Consider the following 24,469-nt stretch of genomic DNA (forward strand, 5'->3'; position numbering starts at 1 on the left):
GGTGATGAGGTTCTAACTTTGGAAAAGACATGAATCAGGATGAGGTCTGAGCTGTTTGAGAAATAGCCCCATTGGGGCAGAGACAACCAATGCACCCTGCTCCAGTGGATCAGAAAATCAGCTTTCATCACTGATAGTCTCAGCAAGTACCTTTTTGCTATTCTACTGGCTCCTAATGAGAACAGAAACCATTGGTTAAATGAACAAACCATCAAGTTGCAAACCAATGGGTTGCTACACAGATGACCAAAGAAGCTGCTCGGTTTGGATGTCCATAAGCTCATGCAAAGTCCAGCTGGATAATGGGTTCAGGGGATGAGTCACGAGAAGCGTTCTTCTCTGCAGTAGCTTCCTGCTCAGGGGACACTTGCCTTAGGTGGACAGCCAGGTCAACATAGCAACCGGGGGTCAAAGAGTGGGTCACTCGGTGAGGAACGCCACTGATGAAGACTGAAGGGTCTCGGGCTGGCGGTGAGAGGGCTGGGAATGACTAAGCACAGGACCCCAGGAGACTCAGGAAGAGGAGCGAATGGAAAATTCATCAACAAATGAGATACGGAGATTATTCCTAGCAGAGTTTAGCTTATTTCTGGGAAAAAGCTTTTCATGTAACCTGAAACCACTTCATAATCAGTCGTTTGTTTTGAAGCATGTGGTTCATCAATTATAAATGACTCTTACCTGCTAATTAATGTTCATTGCTCGAGTTTCTCCTGGGAGGTGTGGAGGCAGAGACTGGGGAGACTTGCCTTTGGGGTCCTCATGCGAGAAAGTAGGGCTTCTGGGAAGCCACTTGTGCGGTTTCAGTTGCTGTGTTAATTTTAAAATATTGAAATAGACTTGTTTCTAATTAACCCTGGTGTTACAGAAAAGACACATAGGAAACCAGGAGATTCAATTTCCAGTGCCAGCTTGCCTTTTTTAACACACTATACTGATGAGGAAGTGTGTAAAGTATGTATAGGGTTAAAAGCACGGACTCTGGAGTCAAACCGCCTGGGTTCAAATCCTGGCTTTGCCAGTTCTAAGTGCCCTAGAGATAATTCAACCTTTCCACACCCCAGTTTCCTCGTGTGTAAGATGGTGGAAATAACAGTGTCTATCCCTTCTGGTGGTTCTACCCATCTCTTACAGTTGCTCATATATATAAAGAACTTATAAAGGTATCTGGCATACAGAAGCAAAATAAAATCCTTAGCAGTTATTATCTTGTGATATTGGGCAGTTGAGACAAACTACCTAGGCCTCAATTTCCCTATTTGTAAAATTATTTAAATTAAAGGGGTTTGAAGCTCAAGGTAAATAGCTCTTCCCTTTTTCTTCTTTATTCAAACTCAGAATTCTTCACACATAGCAATATGCTCATCTTCTACATGCACCAGTCTAAGATTAAGTGTATAATTAATCTATCGACACATTAAACATAAAACTTATTACCTAAGATTGGGTAGATGCCTCTTGTAAGATATCTAACAAAAGGTAAAATTAATAACCAGGATTTGCACTGCAAATCTCTGTAGCAAATGTACTTCTTAGACTCATTCCCCATCGTTACCACAAGCAGTTACGTAAGTGCTATTGGTGCTAACATGAAAATGCAGATTTCATATATTGGGGTCCTGTACCTAAATCAGAATTACCTAATGTTCCTGATTAGTGTTTGCACTCGAAGTAGATAGCATTACGCTAAATTATTCAAAACCAATGTCTTTTGCAATCATCTGCTGCTATCAGACCATTTATGTCTGAGGATAATTTCTTACCAACGTCTATAGTCACATATACCATAATTACACCTCAGCTCTCTCAGTGAGTCAGCTCTCTGACAATGAAAAGTTGTGAGCATCCTTTTCACAAGGATAAATTTGGAAAGATAAAAGATCAAAGGCTCCACTGAATCATCAAGGCTCTGAGTATCGAATGTGTCAGAGCTGGCAGGCGTCAGAGCCAGAAGGGCTCTCGAGAGTTTTATGCAAGATTTCCTTCCAAGCTGAGAAAAACTGAGACACAGAAATCTGACCAAGGTTAATTACACATGTGGTACATGACAGAGTTAGGCCTTACCCCCTGTAAATCTGACTTCCTACTTGCCAAAGTCAGTGAATCCATGTCCCCCAGTGCCAGCAGGATATCCCAGGGACTAGAGGAGATGGAAGTCTCAAGATAAGGAGAAAATCCAGCCTCACAAGCAGCTCTCACCAAACCTCAGCATGATTCTCCACCTAGCTTCCATTTGCACCTACAATGCTCTACGCTGTGACGGCCAGAGCTGCTCCGTGCGCGGGCAGAGCTGACTGAAAGCCCCACCAGCTGCCCTGGTAGACCCACCAGCGTGTTCCTGCAGGGGGCACGCAGCCCCACGAGCTGCTCCCAGCTGTGACTCAGCACAGCAGGGGCTCCACTGCGAACCCAAGACGGCCAGCAGGGAGCTTCACTAACAGGTGACTTTAGCTTGAAAAGCCCATCTCTTCCTACTCCATTTCGTCCATCTCCATTTTCTTTCTCAGCTGTCAGACTTGCAGTTTTTCCACTGCCTCCTCCTGCTTTCTTCCCTTTATCTTTCACAGACGTTTCTTATCAAATCTTATCTTGGTGTCAGTTTCAAACCAACACAGTCTATAAAATCAAGTTTTTTCAAGTAATCCAGGAGGAAAAGAGAAAGTTTCAAAAATATGCTTCACCCTCTATCATGAGAAGAGTGGTGAAACAATGAAAACAAGATAAAGAAAGACAGACTGATTAAACTGAATGATAGAATTTTTTTAAGACAGTTTAGGCAGATATGAAACAAAAAGGAAGATCTTGAAGAACAGGAGAGAGATTTTTTTTAAAAGGGTTTAGGAGATGCATACAATATAACTACCCTAAACAAAAATGGTAAAGGGGGTGGGGGTATATTTTTAATTGTCCATCAGAAAGAGTGACTGCAGTCCAGTGAAATTTATTAGGAGGAATAAACTCTCAAAAATCAGCCTGGAATAAGTTTCTCAGATGGAGGAAGGAAATATCGTGAAGCCTCTTTCAAAGGTTCAGAGACAGACTCCACAGATAATAGTTAGGGCAGCCGAGCCGTGCAAAGGGGTGACATAAACGCAAGAAGATTAAAGATGGCCACAAACTCTTTTTCTACTCCTCCTACAGAGAGGTGGGTTCTAATGTCCCTGCCTTTTGAATCTGGGCGGGTCTTGGTAACTTGCTTGACCAACAGGAGGCAGCACTTGGTAGAAGTAACATTTCAGGATTTCCAACGCTAGGTCATCAGAAACCCTGATGCTGCCACTCAGGCTTCTTGGAACATTCTTTTCAGAGTCCTAAGCTACCAGGTAAGAAGTTTAATGGGGCTTCCCAGGTGGTACAGTGGTAAAGAATCTGCCTGCCAATGCAGGAGACATGGTTCTGATCCCTGGCTACAGTCCATGGAGTTGCAAAGAGTCAGACTTGACCGAACAACTGATCACACAAGAAGTCTGATAACTCTGAGACCGCCATGCTGGAGATGCTGTGTGCCATGTGTTGGACTCCTGATCAATACTTTCAACTGAGACCAGCTTTTCAACTACCTCCTCCAAAGCACCATATGCATGAGGAACCTTTCTAAGACTCTCTAAACCATTAGCCAGCAGAAAAATTACTCAGCCAAGCTCAAAATTCTTGACCCGTAAAATTGTGAGATGTAAACAAAATTGTTGTTGGGGTTGTTTGTTATGTGTTAATAGAGTTCTTGAACACAGGAGAAAAGTACAGACATTAGCACAAAAGAGTCAAAAGATCATGAGATAAATTGCAAGGAAAATATTTTAAAATAAAGATATAGTACTACTGCCTGTGCCCAAGAGAACATTTTGCAGAAATGCATGAATTAGGGCTTGAAGAAAGGCACAGAAAGATTGGACATGCTAAACAGGAGACAAGTGAAATAATAACTGAATTCAGGCTTGGATTAGCTAGTGGTCTACTGGGAAAATATCTCCTGGCTGTAAATATCCAGTTTAGAGAGACAAAAATGGATAAGATCACTTAGAACCAGAGGTCTGGGGCAGATCCAGACCTTAACTGATTTTATTTCTCACAATAAGGGAAATCCTAAAATCTAAAAGAATATTTTTAGAAAACAAAAGAGTGTGCCAGAAAGGAAAGAGAAGTGAAAGTGGGAAGGCTGCTCAGATCCAGCAAATAGGGCTCATTCTATGAATTAAGTTAGGAAAGAGACCCAGGGCAAAGGAGAGCAGTGCAAATGGTAAGAAAATTGCTGAGTCTTCCTGAAATGAGTGGGGGATTAACAGAGGAGAGAGAAAACTGCAGACATAATTCATTACTGGGGGGAGAAAAATAAAGATGTAGCAGAAAAATGTTACTTAAGACTAAAATATTCAAAAGCTTTGGGAGGACAATGTTCTGAGAAGAACATGGTAGAAGAAAGCTTCTCACTAGGCCCATCGGCACCAGACTTCAGGAGCATCACAAGAAAACCCTTCCAAGACGACAGGGTCTTAAGGCCAAAGTGATTCTTAGCAAGAGGCAGAGACAATGGCCATCGTATTATAGAACTAGGGTGTCTGTATATCCTATGTCAATTTTTTTTTCTCATTTAGCCCTGAAAGAATTTTTTTAAAAAAATGTCCCCCTGTAAATTTTTAATTTGACAGGTAAGTTTTTCATCATAACTTTCAAGAACAAATTTGGAAATGATGTGATTTCCAGCAGACTATAAATAGTGACATAAAACAAAATGATTGCATTACTCTTTTAGATGTATTCCATGAAATCGATATACCAAAATTTGATACTATCATCATATTTAAAAATATATGAGTAATCTCTTTAACATGTGACCGTTTTGCATCTTTTCATTTTAAAATTTATATTCCCATTCCATTTCTCCCTCAGAATTTTATCTAAATGTAATACATTTCAGTTTCAGAGTATTTTACTAATCACCCTTATCAGGCTTATCATTGAAATTTGAAATCTTCTTTTATTTCTTTGACTATAAGGCTCTACGTGTCTAAAAATAATCTCTTCTCAGTTGAGTTAGTGTTATAGTTATCATCAGTACAATTGATCAATGCAACATAGATGATAAATTTTGAAATATAGTTATAAATCATAAAATTAACATTTTATCATAACTATAATCTCCTAATGAGATAAATAAGGCTTTGTAAACTTTTTAAGCTTTCTAATTCATTTATCCATGATTAAATATTGACTTAATAATGTAAATCCTGAAAAATCTTTTTTCTATAAATCAAATGACAAGAGGAATGGAAGAAGTTTGTATAGACAAGTTGTTCACCCTTTGAGCACATTCTGAACTATGTAATCACAGTGATCTATCATCAAACACTATTTTTAATGATCTGCCAGCTGATAATGCCTATAAATTTGTAAAAGCAAAAATTGGAAACCATTTGACTTGAAAAAGTATTTCTTACCCAATCATTAGATTCATTCATTCACTTATCTCAATTTCTGGGAAGAAATCCAGAAGTGCTTTACCAAGACGTATCAAATAACTCTTAATTATACCCACTACTCTTTCACTTAGAGCACCTTGGATTATCCAAATTATTCAGAGAGGATTAAGAAAATCAAAATATTATTAATTTCATCACCAACACAATTTTAATCAAATATTTTTGTGTGTTTCAAATATGTTTTATAAAAAGCTTGAATCTGCAGCTTTTGTTTATTTAATTTATGGAAAATACCCACCCTATGACCTAATTGGCAAAAACTGTTCTTAAGCCAACCCAATCAGCCAAGTCAACTTAGCTTTTTCTCAATATAGACCTGACTTCATTTTTAATTAAAAAATTTTAATATGTGTTCCAAGAAATGCTAAAAATGCTGACAAATAATTATGGAAATCATTTTATAAGGGAAAATGCTAAAAACTGTCAATATTAAAATAATGTAGACTTAAAATAAAATTTGATTTAGTTGTATATGTTCTAAAGCCAAGATGGAACAATCTATTAAACTTTTCAAAATGCAAAGTAATACATAGCTTACACTGTAAATTAATTATAAATCTGGAAATATAAAAGGCACTGTAAATTAATTATAAATCTGGAAATATAAAAGGCACTGTATTCCTTCAGTAAATATATGTGTTTATGTATTGAACTTTTTGTGTTTATTTCAAGGAATAATTAAATAAGATCCAAAAATAAAAATATCTGAAATCATTTGACTGTTTTTAGTAGCTCTTATGATCAATTTTCCCTATGTGTTTAAAGAAGAAGAAAAGTATTTATGCTTAAATCTAATTAGTCCAGCTGCCAGAAATTAATTATATCTCTTGCTAACAGGAAGTAGAAATTAGTGTAAATATTTCACAAAGTGTTTAGACTAAATAGTCTAACTGCTGCCTTAAATAATATGCATCAAACCTGAAAAGAAAAATCATGCAAAACTTGTATCTGTGAATTTGATCCAGTATATCTTGAAACATGTGGTCTTTCTCAAAAATATTTCAGTTACATTTAAAAGAATCATTATCATTAACCTTTAAGGTCTTTGGTTCTTTAGAGATACTTTTCTTTCCAGCTAATGACATCTCTTAGAGCTGAGCATAAGATAGAGCTGAAAAGAACTGCTTGCATTTAAAAAGTACCCCTAAAGCCATTTTTAGTGTTTGATTTGCCCTACCTGTGCTGTCTTTGCTTGTCTAAGGAGAATATCCCTCAAGAGCTCTGCACAATTTGAGAATAAATGGAAACAGGATAAGATGGGCTTTCCTGGTGGCTCAGACTGTAAAGAATCTGCCTGCAATGCAGGAGACCAGGGTTTGATCCCTGGATCAGGAAGATGCCCTGGAGAAGGAAATAGCAACCAACTCCAGTGTTCATGCCTGGAGAACTCTATGGACAGAGGAGCCTAGCGGGCTACAGTTCATGGAGATGCAACGAGTCGGACATGACTCAGCGACTCACACACACACAGACACACACACACACACACACACGCACACACACACACACTCTACCATTCTACCACATTTCTAGATTCAGAAAATTCTCACACTGGGAAATATACACAATTTCTAATGCTTTTCTCAACAGAAATATTTAAAACATGGAAATGCATGGAAGCCTAAAGATCTATGGTTCATGAATATAGGTTTCTTTTTTGTTTGTTCTCCTCACTCCCACTCCAAGGTTTTTGCTAGAAAGTGGAGAGGGGGTAGAGTGTCAATGCACTATAAGTTTGGGGATGAGTGAGGGGTAAGCCTTTCTTTTGAAAAATAATAGAAGGGCTACTAAAAACTACATATTATTGGGTTGTTTTTAAGAAAGAAAACAAATGAAAATTGAAGATCTAGAAATTGATTTCCTTAAAAATACATGTGCTTGCACTTCTCCTAGGAAATCTTTGGGAACGCAGAGGATGCAATGCATCCGAAGTGGTAGGTCCCAGGCTCAATCACTTCAAGAAGCCCAAATCAAAGCAGCGTGGAATGGCAGAAACACAATGTTTACAGGAGAGCCTGAAATGAACAAACGTTGAAAACACTGGATGGGGAAGAATACAAATCGAGCAAGTCCTTGAGGAGGAATTACAAACACCTGGCTTTGCATGAAGAAGAAATATATCACATACCCTTCCATGAAAAGGAGACATTTTTCTCCCAAATATGGTAACCATCATATCATGATTAACCTGTGGTTAATCATTTCCTCCAGTGAATGTTATGTTCAGGAATCCTTGTGGACTATGGATGACTGAAATAGTTGTCCTGTTGCATATGCAACCAAGACGGTACCTGTCATCTACCCTCTTTCTCTCAACCACAGATGAGTGCCTGTTAAGGTCTCCGGAAACCCTAAAGACAGTCTTGGGACTACATGCTGACTGGAATTCCCGCCCTAAGGGTTGAGGATTGGCCTGTGTTAACTTTCTGTGAGTACAGCAGCAATGCTATGATAATACAGTGTATGCAAGGTACCAACTCTTTGGGTCCTTTCAAGTATCGTGGGGAAAGACCAGTACAAACCAAAAAGCCCTGCAGAAATCCTTCCTGTTTCTGGGGAAACGGCCTGGGCTGTAGTTACCCAGGGAAACATAATTTCATGCACACACACTGGGATGAGACCCTCCTGACTAGGATGAGCAGAATAAGAAAATTAAAGAGAATCCTATTAATCTAAGAACTGGGGGCTTTGAATTATTCCTAAGAGTAAAAGGATTCAGCTTTCAGGTTTTTTTCTTTCACTTTATTCTTTCCCAGGGAACTTTAAAATTAGATAGAAGACCATTTTAAAATTTTGAACATCCTGATAGTTCTCCTCCTGGCAATTATGTTTGGATTACCTTTACCTCGCTGTAGAATCGCACTGCAGCCTCTGATTACCTATATTAGGTACCATAGCTGAGCAAAATCTAAGAGTGGGAAAAAGAACAGGAAAGCAAATTATGACCTTTAGTTACAAAATCTTACAGTCAATTTAAGGAATGTAGTATTTTGAGTCATTTCCAAGTTTAAATTGCCCACTGGGATTCCAAAGGAGTAGAGTTTGTTATCTGGGGGGGATAGCTTCCTGAAGGTGGGAAAAGATGGCTTCATAGGGAGCTGACCTCCTCCTCCAAAGGGCCCAGCCTACCCTTGCCTGACCACTGGTGGATGGATGAGGTCAATAAGGCCACAGGACAAGAACTGTGAACACTCAGGAGTGATGCTTGGTCCCCAGTCCTCCTGCTCTGCTAGGGAGGGATTTCAGCAACACCACTTCTGCTGGCCTCACTCCCTGCCCCTCCATGTCACTTGCCAAGAAGGAAGGGATGCATTAGTGAGTTTGGAAGAAGGAACCGGGTATATTCAGCTTGGCGCCTGCCTCTCTTCTCTTAGGAAGCATCCCTCTGACCTGACCTTTGCCACAAGATACATACTTAGGCCTCAGGTGAGGTCTGAGGTTGCCCAGGTCTGCCTGGCACTGGGAGGGGAAACTTAGGGGTGAGATGAAGTTTTAAGTTCACGCAGCCACAGAGTCAGAGATAAACACACGAACTAGTTTTATTAGAATAAAGGTGATATTTTAAACTAAAATAAATATTGATTGATGGGATGAATATAAAACATCTATCCACATGAAGCTGAGTCAAGAAATTTAAAGGTACAGGTGAGAGGTGATCTATTCAGTAGAGTCCCCTAGAAGTCGTCTTCAAGTAAATCAACTTCTGTTAAGTCTCTTCCTCTTACCTCCCACACAGCTAATCCTTTAAGCCAAGAAAGTCTAATCCTTAATACTCAGTAATTTTCCATTGGTGACTCCTAACAGGTAAGCCTTAAATTTCTATGCCCACCAAGTAGCTCAATTATCTCAATAAATAATTAGTAATTAGGTGATTAGGAGGCTCTTTTTAGCAAAGCCTGTTGCTAGTTTCTCTTAAGGTAGCTAGGTCTCTAGTAAGTAAAGCTACTGACACAATCAGAAGAGTGCCACCAACTAGCCCTGTGTTGTCTTATTTAATGCCGACAACAACCCACTGTTGAGATGAGAAACAGCAAAGTTAGAACTGGCTCAAAGTTTGCAGATCCAGTAAGCAGCACAGTCAGGATGTGAACCCCGACGTGCCTCCAAATGCCGTGCTCCATCCACTACTCCACAAGGCTCACATTCACAGATGTATATGCTATCAAGATCGGAAGAAACCTTGCACGTCATTAAATTCAACCTCCATCTACTGCCAATGCCCTTCCTGGCATGACTCAGCGATCGCCAGTTCCCAAGCAGACCTTTTACTATGGGGCAGCCCTATTGCTTTGTCAACTTCCTTTTTTCATGGAATGTCCTATAAATTCGCTTCTTCTCTTTGGAGGTAACAGAGTGTCCATTCTTAGATTAAGCATCCCAGCTCCTCCACCTAGTCCCCACATATCTTAATCTTTGGCCCGTCCTCATCCTTCTAGGGACCTCCCTAAGCACAATCATTGGCAATAACACAACTAGGATCTGGAGCTTGACATAACATTCCAGGATGGAGCAGACCAATGCAAATTAGCGCTAGGTTACCACTGCCCTGTTTACAAGCACCATTCTACCATGCATTGTGATTTGTGGTGGAAAGAGCACTGTTTCTCTGCTTATGAGCCTACGTGGCTCCCTCGTGCACAGAAGGAACTTTCCCAAATTGCATTTCCTAAAACACCAGTATCCCAGAATAAGTGAATGGGTGCTTTAAGAATAAAAAAAGATCTGTAACTGTGTAAGTTTGGAGCACACTGCTTAACATTCACGCATTAATAAATCTTTAATGGATGCCTACTGTGAACAGATATGTATTAGTGAACAAAACAAACCAAAATCCCTGTTTATGGGAACTACAGGTCAGACAAGAAATACTATGAATATGTGAGGACCTTTAAGAAGACTCACAATAGCATGTCATAAGAGAAATCCTGATACAAAGAAATAAACTTAATTTTAATTATGTCAAGATGATAAAGAATAAAGAATCCGCCTGCAATGCCAGAGACGTGGGTGTGACCCCTGGGTTGGGAAGATCCCCTGAGGGAGAAAATGGCAACCCATTCCAGTATTTTTCCCTGGGAAATCCCATGGACAGAGGAGCCTGGCTGGGGCCCTCTGGGGGCCCATGGGGTCACAAGAGTCAGACACAACTTAGCAACTAATAACAACTGCAAGCATAGAATCCTAACTTCTAGAGAACAGTATCTTAGTCACCTGTTTAGGAAACACATGCTCACAACACTGAACACGGATTACCCCGCCTTCAGGTGGTATATCTTTTTATGTCACCACTGTCCTGTATGGAAACTTTCTAAGGTAAAAAGAAGCTAAAGATCAGCCAAGAAATATTATGAGCACAGCAAGCTCAGCCCATAGGAGGGATCAGAGGACACCATGGGACCTGCGGGAAGGAAGGGAGGAGTTGTCAGGAAACTAACAAATGCACAGAGGAATGGAGGACAGATATTGCCCCCTCCACCAGGGGAGGGGGGGGTCAATGAGGGACTCAGTTCTAAGACAGGAGCAGTGGATCCAACAGCTGTCAGGCTGAGCATCAGTGATGCAGGTGGGCAGATCTGAGGACGGGGCAGGATTTAGGCAGGGAAGCGGAAGGGTTACCAAGTCCAAACTAGCAGCACAATCAGTCTATGAATCCGAGACAAGGTGCTGGGATCAGGAAGGGATTTTATTCAGGAGCGGCTGACTGAGAAGATGGCAGAGTAGCACTGAAAAGGAGCCTGGTTGTCAGGTTCTTTTATGAACCAGAGATGGGAAGGGGCTGAGGAAACAGTAAAAAGACTCTTCAATCCTAGCAAACGTTCCCTAGAATGGGTAAGCCTCAGGCAGGGGAATGTGTTAGTTTCAGCTCAGGTTATCTCCCTGAGGCAGGTCATTATGTATGTTTACAATAACAAGAGCGGTAGGATGAGGGTTAAAGTCACAGAAGCAGATCCAGCATAAATTCAAAATTAAGCCTTCAAGGGTTACCGAAGCACCAGATCAGGAATTCCACCCTCAACAAGGTCAGGTTGAGGAAAAACAGAACGGATCCAGGTGCCCCGGGAAATCAGATACGTAGTCCACAATGCCCAAGTAGGTTCCTGACAGCCTAAGGAGCTTTTCCGCAGGATTCTGTGATCTAGAGCATCAAAAAGACATCCCACCCTTTGCCTGCTAGTACAAACAGCTAAGGACCGACTACTTGCAAACCCTGCTGGCTTCTGTTCACAACCCAACAGAACTCTTCCACTTCAGCCCTTTTAAGTGAAGCTGGTACTGCCAGGCAAAAGAGAGTCAAAAATGGCATAAAAACCATCAACAGGCACCTGTGCTCCCGCTCAGACGCTCCTCCAGGTTCCCCTCATCCCTACCACTGACTTCAATACCCCTGCTCATCATGGCTCCAACTTCTTCACCCACTTTAGCTCCCATGTTCCAGGGGGTTCCTCCGGACTTGATGGTTCTTGATGGTTCCATTTGGGACAGTGGCCCCAGCTGGAACATGTACCTGACCCTGCATGTGACTGTCAGCATTTGCTCATCAGCTTTAAGCACCAGAGCCCCGGTCCTTCCTTCTGCTTCTCCCAGGCTCTGGGGACAGGGAGAGCGAACTTCACAGACCCCTCTGGGTTGGGAGGGCGAGGCTGGACAGGGCCAGCTACCCTGACCAGCAAGTGAGCCAGAGCAGAAGGGCCTATGCTGTGTGCAAAATGAGCCAGACACACAGGAAAGAGAGATAGGAAATGCTGGGTTAGGTAAAAAGGCTGCGTTTGGAGAGAAGCCGATACGGGAAGGGATTTGTTATTTGTGGAAAGCTTTTACTTGATGGTGGGAAAAGAATGGCAAATATGTAACACAATATTTCTGTAACTATAAATAACATGTAAATACCTTTCCTAATGAAAACCGTATGGAATCAGCTTTTCTGGGAGGCTTTTAAAATAGGAAAAGGCAAGAGAAGGAAATAACACATATTTAACCTATACTCTGTGCTAAGTGTTTTTCAAATGTTGTTTACTTAGTCCTCTCACTTTTCTTCTGGGGAAGATTTTCACTTTGTAGATGAGGAAAGTGAGGCTACAAGATGAAGGAACTTGACCAAGGTCTCACGATGAACCACAATGTGAAAGCAGATCTGTCAGGTTCCAAAGCCTATGTTCTTTCTGGGATCAAGCACCAGACTGCCTGAAGGCAGGAGCTAGACTATCTGACCTTCCTAGATTCTTCTCTACTGCCAGGATATCCAGAATTGACTTGTTCCCTGCAGGTGCCTTAAGTCTTTGGGGACAATAAAGATTCGTTTTGTGCACTGTGAACAATAACTCAACAGAGAAGATTTAAGGTGGTGGGAGCAATACTGAAAGTACAATTAGGAGATGGTGGGCTCTGCCACCGCCTTGCTGTGTGACCTTAGGTCAGTTTCTGCCCTCTCTGGGCTCCAATTTTCACATTTGGAAAATGCAGAGCTGGGCTAGGGGTGCTCAGCAAGCCTCTGCTCAGCTCTGACAGTCCTGTCTCTAAGGTGCTGGAGTTCACTTTGGCAGTCTGAGAAGGATGGCCCCCAAGAAAGGCCACTCCGGAGCTTCCCCAAGCCTTGCAGAACCACTCAGCTCTCCTCTGCTGCCCAGCCAGCACTGACCTGTACCTCCCGGGTCAGGGCCAGCTCCAGCAGCTGGCCAAAGTGCTCGCCCAGAGTGCTCAGGGTCTCGCTCACACAAGCCTTCATCGACTTCAGGATGTGCTCATTCTCCACCTGGAGGCACCTAGGGAAAGAAACCTTCGATGGGTCACCGGAAGGGGCAGGCAGTTAGCCCAGAGCCATTTCCAGGGCCAAATCTGGGCCTGTAGCTAGCCTGGTGGTGGTGCAAGTGGCCTGGGAAGAGGATATCAGCTCCAGGGGAGTCAGAAATGGAAATATTCCAAGACTGGCTCATCCTCTGGCTTCCGAGCGTTCCGAGGAGAGCTAGCCTAAAATGGGAGCTAACAGTGCAAGTCACCAGGAAGAAAGGCCACCCAAAAGTGGCTAAATCCATACCTCTGGGCTTCTCCCTGGGAGAATCAACCATCAGTGTCTAGGGATGGGGGATGAGAGCTGCAGAGGAGGGATGCTGGTGCGCCGTGCCCACTCTGAAGGTATATTGCGATGCCTGTGTCCCTTTAAGAAATGGCTGCCTGCAGCAGTGCAGGCAGGAGCCTTGAGGATTTCTCCTCACCCAGGGAGATCAAGATTAAAATCACCCTTAAGGCCTGAGAATGTTTCATGCTGCAAGTCCGAAGAGCCCACCCAGTCCTAGGAATGTCAAGTTCAGGTTTTTCTTCCAGGGCCTGGGGGCTGTAAAGCGTGAGGAAGAATGTCAACACACTTTTGGGTGTGCAAACAAACCAGGCTGAGTGTGCGTATGTGTCTGAGTGTCTTCATGTGTTTATGTATGTGAGATATGGAGAAGGTGTGAGTGTACTCCTGTGATTGTATGAGTGGTCAGTGTGGATGTGAGGATAAGCTGTGTGTGTCTGCTTTCACTTCGCCTTGACCATGGGGATCAGGGGGCTTCTCAAAGCTGTGGGAAACCTTTTCTTGCTGCCAACCCTCATGAATCCTCTTTCTTCCTATGGCCAGGCCTCTCCTCTGCCTTCTACATTCTCCCATGCCTGAAAACAGAGCAGAAAATCCCCAGGGAGTCTCTTAAGGTTGCTGCTAAAAGTCAGCAAAAGGAAGCTCCCAGGCCACCACCAGCCCTCCCCAGCCCCACTGTTCCCATGGAAGGAGACAGACGCCAGCGCCTTCCTCTGCCTAAGGATGGCAGACGCAGTCCAGATTCACCCAGGGGCCAGATTTACCTCTCTGTGACCGCTGACAGCTCTGAACACTTCTCCATTAGCAGCTTCTCAATCTGCAGAAAAATAGATCAATTTTATTCAATTCAATAAGCATTGGTCGAAGACCAACTGCTGAGCTGGGCGCTCTGGGGCATAAAGATGAAGAATCAAATCATCCGATTTGGAAAACAGGCACATAAACTACAACCGTGCGAAATGGATGGCAACAGAGTTCATCGTCAGCTGCTCTGGGAGCTCAAGGAAAGAAAACTGAGTGATTAACTATGCTGGGGGATCTGGGAAGTCTCAGAGAGGAAGGGGCATTTGAGCTGGGTTTCAAAGAGTGAAGAGAAGTTTACTGTGCAAAGGGGAGCAAGGAAAAGGGTAGGGAACTAAGGTGCAAAGTGATGCCAGAGGAACCAGAAATAAAGGGGGATTTTCAATGGTTCACTTTGGACCTGAAGAAGATTCAGAATCATGGGCTTTGAAATTAGAAAGCTGTAGGTTGAATCCCATTTATACCATTCACTGCATAACTTTGGGCAAGTTACTTAGACTCGCTGAGTTTCTATTTCCACATTTATAAAATGAGGACAATAATACTAGTTAATATTTTTAATTAATTTAATTAGAACTCAGTCATCACAACAGATCTATGAAATAAATTCTATTATTATACTCATTAGGATGATGGAACTGGGGCACAGAGAAGTTAAGTAACTTGCTGAGGTCACACAGCAGACAGAGCTGAAATTTGAACCCAGGGAGTCTGGCATTAAAGTGGGTGTATTTAACCATTTCAGTGTCTTGCACTGTGGCCTCACAAGTTATGTTGGCCTCACAGATTGTATAAGTTAAATGAGATGTGTATAAAAACATCTAGCACAATTCCTAGGACAAAGCAGATATTCAGTAAAGGTCCTCACTGTCTTCCGCTGCTTCATTGGAAGGGGAGGAAGTTCCCAGGGGCTGGAAGACTTCAGACTCTAAGCAATTCAGACCCACTCTTTTAAAAGACACTCCCAGTTCCGAGTGCCCACCCGTGCCCAGGCCAGGCAACCGACCTGGCCCATCTCCTGCGAGGAGTTCCTGCTGACAGCGCTGTACTCGCTGACCATGGAGCGGGCGTGGCAGGTCAGACGCACGCTCATGCTGTGGACCCGCGCCCAGCGGTCCTGGGCCAGCTTCTGCCCGATCCTGCGCAACTCAGTGCTGATGACCCAGCCCCGCTTGAGCAGCAGCTGCAGGGGGTCTCCAGGGCCAGGGCCACCTGCCAGGATGAGGTCACCCTGTGCATCCTCCTCCAGGCTGATGGGCTTCGCCTGCAGGACACACATGCACTCACACTCCGTCATGAGCTTCAGGTCCTCCATCCAGCGCTGGACCGAGTCCACTTGCATCAGGTGCTGCCTGCAGCCAAGGAACAGCATCAGGACGGCTACTAGCCCTCCTCAAGTTCCAACAGTCTCAATCCCAAGCCATCTGATGTTTCCTACACACCTACTCTGTGCTCATCACTGTTTCTTGCATTCACTTACCTTAAAATTCTTGTTCCTCATTACGCCCATCTTACAGATAATAAGATGTTTTGAGGGCAGATGACTAGACAAACCAGGTCATGAAGTCTGACAGAGTAACAAATAATTTTTACAATAAGAAGCAAACAGAAAAACCCTAAGTATCAAATACTGGTTATGTCAAATAAGCTATAGTACAGCGACATAGTTATATAATGTGAACCTATTTAAAATAATGCTTTCCAAAAGTTTATAGCATTAATAAACACAAAGTATGCAACCAGTATGTAGAAATGTAAACACAACTATTATAACTATGCTAAAAAGCTATGCTTAGAAAAATATTTAAAAGGAATATTAAAATGCTAGTGGTTTTTTATGGGTGGTGAAATTGAAGAAGGAAACGGAACAGGCTCCATCTTGACAGCAGGACTCCATCTTGGGCCGGACTGTGGCCTTTGAGCCATATGCCCGTTATCTATGGAAACGACATACCAACTGGAAAACCAGGCCCCCAGAAGGAAGAGCCCCAGGGCTCTCTATCGCCTAAAAGAATATCCTAACTATCTGTGTAACTGAATAGAATCATACATTCTATTATGCTTATTGGAGTATGACCACAGGCCTATTGATAACTGTCCACTGTTAACTGCCTAGGCTTAAGGCATTTAATCATGGTTTACTTTGATTGTATCTTTCTTTTTCTTTTTTTCAGGCTAGTTTCAGGGAACCTTATACACTTAGGGTATATAAGGTTTTCACAAAACTGGTCAGGGGGCCTTGGCTCAGAGGAGACTCTGCCTTGGGCCCGCCAGTGTAATAAACTGCACTCCACTATCTGCATCGTCCTTCTGAGTGAGTTTGTTTCCCGGAACGCGTGGCTACAACAAAATGAAAAAAAAATTTTCATTTGTTTTCAACTGTTCTCTAACTTCTAAATTTTCTGTCATAAGCATGTATATGACTTTTATTTTTAAAGCTAGATTTTTTTTTTTCTTTTTGTTTTTTCTTAGTTTATGGCTTCACCATGCAGCATGTGGGATCTTAGTTTCCCAACTAGGGATCAAACCCACTCCCTTTACTTTGAAAGCATGGAGTCTTAACCACCCGATTGCCAGGAAGTCCCATGCTACATTTTTAGTGGAACAAAATTAACTCTATTTGATACAACAGCATAAGAATATCAATTAGATCCTAAGATCTTTGTCAAATAAAGTTCACTCTAAAATCACTTAGTCAAATAATAGTAAGCAACATCAGATCATTAATGAAGCTTTGAGCATTGGTTGAGAGAATTATGTTTAATAGCATGTAACTGCCAGGCACTGTGGGAAAAGAGATCAACATGCCAAGCCTCCCCTCTCATGGCGTTTTTGATCTGCCTAAAGAAACAAGACACACTAATGAGAAGTTAAAAAATAATAGACTTCAATATCATTTGAAAGTTACAGCAGAAAAAGATATGCACAGCTAAACTTTAAGGCTGGATTTGAGTCACTTAGCCCTTGGCTTGTAACAGGCTTCTAACTAGTCTTTTGTCATTCACCTTACCTGCCTCCAGCCATTCTCCATCTACCACGAGTCATTCATTCATCCCACAAATAAGTACTCAGAGTCTACTACTCGCCAAGTACTGTTCTAAGCCCTGGGCTATAACAACAGGTAGAAAAAGGCCATTTACTGTGTGAAAGTTATATTCAAGTGAGAGGACAGTCAACTTTCAAAGCAATTTCCAAAATAAATAAAATGTATACTACAGGTAGTAACTGCCATGAAAGAAAAGAACAGGAAAAAAGCCTGGAGAGTTGTGGAGGTGAAAGGGGAGTAGTTATTGCATTGTAAAAATAAGTGGATCAGAGAAGGCTCACTGAGAAAGGGACATGTGAGCCAAGATTTGAAGGACATGAGGGAGTGAACCGTGTGGATATCTGGGGGCGAATTGTTTCAGGGATAGAAAATAGCAGGTGCAAAGGCCCTGGGGCACATAATGTCTTTGAGATGTGTGAGAAATAGCCAGAGTTAGCCTGACAGGGAGTGAGATAGAGGACTTGAGGTGAAAGCAGGGGAGGGTGGAGGTGGGCAGACCCTAAGGAGTTGTGTGGGACAACATGAGGACTTGGCTTTTATTCTGAGTCATCACAGCACACAGAAGGCATTGAGGAGAGTAGATAGGTGGGCCCAAGGTTTCAAGTAGTACTGAAATGATAAAGGCATGCTCCAATTATCATGGTTAAAATCACATCTTCATTTTTAACGAGAAGGACTAGGACTTTCTCAATGATGCAGCTGTCTATAAGGCTTTTAAATGTAATTTTTAACTACAAGACTTATACTGTTTATGCAAATTATACATGGGGTTCCTTACAACTTTTTAAACTGTTAAAAATAAGAGCTTACCAATGACCTTTCTTTCTCCCTCTCCCTTCATGAAAAATAGCTATTATATTTTGTAAAGAATTTGAACAGAAGATAGATGGATGAAAAATCACTTTATGGATATACCACAATTTATTAAACATTTTCCCACCGTTGGGCACTCAGTTCTTTGCTTCCAGTTCTTGGCCACTACAGACACCATTATACATGTGCCGCGACATGTCAGTATCTTCATTCTATGCCATAGGCCCCAGGAGTAGAAGCGAAGTTCAGTAAGTTGCCACATTAGCTCCCCAAAGCAGCAATGCATTCCCCAACAACGCAGGAGGACTTTCTATACATATATGTTGTTATTCCCCTACGTGAGTCCCCCCTACCAACCACCCCCTTCCATAAGTTAAAATTCCCAAGGCTCAAGTGGGGAGCTTCCTAGATCTGGCCCCAGCCTCCCTTTCTACACACCTCCCTTTTCCATCTTCCCTCAAATCTTAGCACCCTCACCATAAACACACTACACTCAGGGCACACTCAACCTCCCTGTTTCCCAAACATGGCGGTCTTTTACAACCCATGCCCCTGCCTTGCACAGATAGTTCCTTAGACCGGAATCTTTTTTTCTTTCTTCTCAACCTGGCAAGCTCCTGTTCACCATGCGATACTGGACTCTAATGTTACCTTCTCTGAAAAGCCTCAGTCAGAGTTCATCAGCTGCCCCCCAGCAGCTCCCACCTCTCCCTGTATCCTCCATTAGAGCCTAATAACATTCTACTGCAACTCGTGTATCTGTTGCACTCTGCACATCCTATGAGGGACAGTCTCTCATATCTGGTTTATTACCAGTGCCTGACAGATCCCAGCTCCATCTAGAATGAGTGGCAGGCATCTACTTCTCTACCTCTGCAGGGGGACTCTACACGCCTCCACCATTCCACTTCCCAGGGAAGGGCACCAAGAACAAGGTCGACTGAAAAAAAAAATACACAATCTAAAAATTGAGAATTATGTTTTATTTGACAGACAAAACTGAGCACTTCAAGTCCCGGAGGCAGCCTTTCAGAATAGCTCCAAGGGACTGCTCCAAAGAGGTAAGGAAGGAGCCAGGATATATAGGGGGTTTTGCAGCAAAGGCCAAGTAGTCAGAACATCAAAGCATTACTGTTAAATAAAGAAAACCAGACATCTCAACTTCATGAATATAGCACTTTTTATGTATGGGAAGATGCAAGAGTCAGGACTCCCTGAAATCGTTCTTTTGATATGCATCTCAGCTATGGAGCTATCCAGGGCCAGTACCTTGTTCTTTTCCATCCTGAGTTCCCCCAGGTACCCCACTGGCTGCAGAGTGAGGCTGCAGAGGCTGAGGGCTTGGCAGCAGGAGGCCCATTTGTCTCCATTCTGAGTTCCCCCAGGGCTCACCTTCAGGGCGGCTATAGTGGCTTGATGGCTGCAGCATCCTTCGTTTACTGATACACCGGCAACATTTCCATTCATGACAACATGATTAGAAAGAGGATACAGGAGATGGAAAAATATATGCCCATCATGTTCTAGAGATACAGAACTGGGAGGCAAACTGACCTAGGGGCTTTTAAGGGGCAACCAATAAACCAGTCACTCACTCACTGACTCATTCTCTCCATAAATGTTTAGGAGGGGACATCTGTTGTTTTTGTCTTCCCAGCACCCTCCCTCCTTCCATCAACGGCAAAGGCAAGCCACATTAGCTGCCTGGCCTCTTGGTGGGGCAATGTAGGCATCAGCATTTCCCTCCTCTTTGGGAGGGCCCCTGCTCCCAAACATAAGGTGGTCCCCCAGGAGCCCTGTATACATTGTGTGAAGATGCTCTTCGTCACAGCTGGTGGTTAATCCATGGGTGGGCTCCTGAACCAATCTGCACTAATCCAATTCCCTCTCCCTAAACTGTGAAACTTAGAACCAAGAGTTAACAACGGTTAACAGATGCCGGACGTGAGTCACTTTCGTGAGGGCAACTTCAGCTGTTACGTGAGGAACTCCAGCATCAACTGGGGACTGGGGAACAAGGCCCAGAGTTCATCTTTATTGCTTGCAACCCAAAGAATCTTTTCTAAAGCACAAGTTCACAGATAACTAAGCAGAGTCCAATTAGTGCCATTCCTTAGAAAAACGGTTTTCTGGGAGCAGTTCGTTCCAGTTGGAGATCAGGGTCGGTTCATGTAGAAGGTGGCTTTAGAGCTGGGTAGGGCTGGGACATGACTTAGCAACAGAGTTGGGACGCCTAAAGACAGTAGGAGCATCTTCCAGGGCACGGCAGACAACAGGACAATGAGTAGGTCAGTGGGGTTAGAGTTAAGCATCCTAGAAGAGAGGGAGCAAAGAGAAGGGAAAGCTTGGAGAAGGGGGAAAGCCCTGAGCTTGAGAAGCTTTGAAGCCAGAGTAGGGGTTGGGCATTTATGCTGAAAGCCCCAAAAAGCTATTCAAGGGCAGCAGGCCAGGCAACGGGCCAGTGGAGTTGAAAGATCCCTACCTAAATCACAGCAGCTGGGATCAGGACCAGCAGAAAGGAAACCCACAGTGCTAAGGTGGGCTCTTGGCTCATCTCCCCGTGAAAGAGCTCTGGGGTCCTCAGGGGGAGATATACTCCTTACTTCCAGTCTGGGTGGGAAAGGGCCATGGAAGAACCAGGTAGAGAGAAAAAGAGAGACGTGGGCCCATTCCACAAGGAACCTCCTTTTTGATGAGCCATGTTGATAGCATGTACTCCTGATATGAAGAAGACACTTTACCTCTGTCACTTTTTCCCTGAAACCCATCTCAGTCTGATGAGATCCCCAAACCAAGATTTTCATCACCCGCCTCTTCCTCCCCAACTTGCATGGAGGTTATTACTCAGTTCTTACTCTTTAAGGTCTTTAAAAATTAGAAGGAAAGTGGGATTTCAGAAGCTATGCTGATTAAAATCCTAGTTGATTTATCACCCTGCTTGTAAAAGAAATGGAATGACAAAGCTATTGATTTCCCCGGTGTTTGTATATTTGTGTCTGTGTGTGTTCGTGTTGGGAGAATATGAACTCATCTGGGTGTCTGTCTATATTATCTGTGTGCTGGTGTCTGGGTGAGAGTCTGTGTATCCCTACCTGAGTCAATACTCAGATGAGTTTGTGTGTTTACTGGTCTTGTGTCAGAGAAACTTGAAGATTAAAAATGGATGGGGGTGGTGTCGGACTTGAGTGTGGGCTGCGACTGATGACTCAGTTCCAAAGAAAAGAGAACAGAAAGTGGAGAAAAAAAGTAACTTTGCAATGGAGAAACCTGGCAAACACCACCTTAACCAAGAGATCAACCTCACTGTTGATAAGTCACATTGATAGCAAGTAGTCTTGACAGGCCCTGGAGGAGGGCATGGCAACCCACTCCAGTATTCTTGCCTGGAGACTCTCCATGGACAGAGGAGCCTGGTGGGCTACAGTTTATGAGATGGCAAAGAGTCAGACACAACTGAGTGACTAAATGGTACAACGCCGCACAGTTCTGAAAGGATGTGATAGAGACACTTCAAACTCTGAATTTTTCCCTGAAAGCCATAACTCAGTCTCATCATGGGAAAAACAACAGGGAACCCAACTAAGGGTTTGCACACAAACTAAGCACACAGCACACATGTTCAAAAGATCTGACCAACACTCCTCAAAACCGTCAGGGTCACCAAAAACAAGGGGAGACCAAGAAACTGTCAGAGACCAGAGGAGACCAAGGAGATGCGGTGATGACTAAATGTAACAGGATATCCTGGATAGAATCCTGAAACCAAAAAAAGTACATTCATGGAAAAACGAGTGAAATCCAAATAAAGTCTGGAATTTAGTTAATGGTAAAGGACCAATGCTGCTTCCTTAGTTGTGACAAATGGACCAAGTGGGTATTAGACAGTAATCAGAGGAACTGGGTATATGGGATATAGAAAAACTGTGTACTATCTTTGCAACTTTCTGCAAATCCAAAACTATTAAACAAAAATTTTTTTTAAGTTTCTTTTTAAAAGATGAGGTTTGGCAGGGAAATGGAATTCAGATGACAAGCCAAAGGATTTTCCACCCCAACCCTCTAGAAAGAATTTCACTTCCCGTGCTTCTTCCCCAACCAGAAACACAGACGGAGACAGGGTGTCTCTCTGACTGTGTGTCCTGAGCCTCACAGCAGGAAGCCTTAGTGCATCCAAGCTCCAGAGGCCCAGAAGACGGAACCTGGCTAGGAAGCTGAAGCTGAAGGAGAAGGTGTCTATGGCTCAGCTAGGAGACAGAAGTTGTCCTCTCGGTGTGGAGAAACAGGGCGAGCCTAGCTGGCTCTGTCTTCAGAGCCCATCGCCCACTGAGAGCCCGGTAATGGCTGGACCCCAGGCCAGGCTCTTAGAGCCAAGCCTTCTGCACTTAACGGTCCCGGGGGGGCCTCAGTCTGGCTCAGAAAGACCCTGCTCCCTCCTTAATCGCCTGAACAGACCCTGAAGCAGAGCTTCCTCAGACAGAACAGCCTGTTGCGTAGAGGCCTTGAGCGTAAGGGGAGCTTCCGCAGGCCCAGGCCAACAAGGCTTGCACGTCTGCACACGGGGGCAGAAAGAGCGGGCCCTGCGGCTCATAACCTGTGTGAGGGACTGAAGCCAGGTTGGCGCTGCTGCTGCTTTCCTCGCCCTTTTCTGACATCTGTATTGAAGTGACATACATATCTGTTGTTGTTTAGTCGCTCAGTCATGTCCAACTCTGCCACCCTCTGGACTACAGCACACCAGGCCTCCCGGTTCTTCACTATCTCCCGGAGTTTGCTCAAACTCATGTTCATTCTGTTGGTGATGCCATCCAATCATCTCATCCTCTGTTCACCTCCTTCTCCTCCCTCCTTTAATCTTTCCCAGCATATATATTTAGAAGTAAACAAATAACATCAAGCTGCAGTTTGATGACTTTCCATAAAATCAATGTACCCTGGTATCCAGAAAACAGATAAAGAAATAGAGCATTAGTAGCATTCCAGAAGTCACCCTTGCACCCCTTTCTGTTCACCCCTCAACCACAATAACCAGTGTCCTGACCCTCACAACATACATTAGCCTTCTTAGTCAGTTCCTTAACCTCTCTGAGCTTCCATTTCTCCATCTGTAAAACTGAGATAATAATAGAACCCACCACACTGAGTTGATGGATGAATAAAATGGTGAACACGAAAGGCCTAGGACATTGCATAACACAAAGGAGAAGCTCAAAAATGTTGATTGTCTTGGCTGCCCTTCCCCATATGCAACACTTTAGCACCTCTAATAACTATAATAATGGCAAGAATTTAGTGAGCACATTTCATGTGTTGAGAGCTGTGCTGAGTATTTTACATGAATTATTTGACTTACTCCTCAGGACAACTGTCTGAGTTGGATCTCATCATCATCCCTATTTTACAGATGAGGAAACTGAGAGGCAGAGAAGTCACCCAGGTCAAAAGCAGTAAACCCTAGTCTCTCTGGTTCCAGAGTCTACTCTTCACTGCTATGCTTAATGCTTCACATTCTGCCCACCCCTTCAAAAAATGTGAAGAAGAGCAGAGAGCAGGATGAGATGCCTCAACCCAGGGAGACACATGGGGCTCTTCTCTCAAGGAAGAACTTCAGGGGCTGCTTATTGACAACAGGAAGATAAAGGGAAACTGTGAGCCACTGGCTCTGCCTGAAGCTCTGGGTAGCCGGAAGACCAGGATCACCGGCCCGAGAGGGAATCGCTGCTTTCAGGCCAAACCCACTCCTGGCCGCGCAGTTCCAGGAGCTGCCTTCCCGGGTGACAGCCTCAGAGATGAGGACAGACAAGGGGCGCCTGTGGGGAAAAAAGAATCTGGTTTTCTTTAAGAACGAGCTTAAAATAACTTCCGTTTCTAGAGATTGTTTAAACAGATACCTCCTCTCTCTCCCAGCAGCAACCAAACATACAGAGAAGAATAAACGAGCAGCTTAGTAAGCCCATGGATCCTTCCTCCTGCCTCCTCCTAAACCCACTCGGTGGCTCATCCCCAGGCCCCAACAAGCAGGCACATCCCACTCAGGTCCAAGGCCAACTCTGACCAGGGAAGGGAGGACATCGGAGGCTCCGGCCCACCAGCGGGTGGAGGTCAAAATGGGTTGATGATAAAGGCATGTATATACCTACAAAGCCTGACTTTGCTCAGCTTGCTTTGCCCCCAAGTTACTCAAGTTACAACTAAGCCATTGGGATAATAATATAATCGTATTAAATAAATAAACAAAATAGATAATTGGGTGGAAAGCAGTTT

General features: G+C 43.5%; 1 protein-coding gene across 2 annotated transcripts in view; it reads right to left on the reverse strand.

Annotated features, from left to right (window-relative positions):
* The window catches only part of INSC (INSC spindle orientation adaptor protein), a 129,822-nt gene that overhangs the window by 49,904 nt on the left and 55,449 nt on the right, over nt 1-24,469 (reverse strand). For both annotated transcript variants that reach the window (XM_061147093.1, XM_061147102.1), the window contains 3 exons: nt 15,356-15,701; nt 14,313-14,365; nt 13,114-13,237 (listed from right to left, as the gene is read on the reverse strand). In XM_061147093.1, the coding sequence (XP_061003076.1) occupies nt 13,114-13,237; nt 14,313-14,365; nt 15,356-15,701 (523 nt within the window). The remainder of the gene's footprint in view (nt 1-13,113; nt 13,238-14,312; nt 14,366-15,355; nt 15,702-24,469) is intronic.

Source organism: Dama dama, chromosome 1, assembly GCF_033118175.1.
Source record: "Dama dama isolate Ldn47 chromosome 1, ASM3311817v1, whole genome shotgun sequence".
Classification (NCBI taxonomy): domain Eukaryota; kingdom Metazoa; phylum Chordata; class Mammalia; order Artiodactyla; family Cervidae; genus Dama; species Dama dama.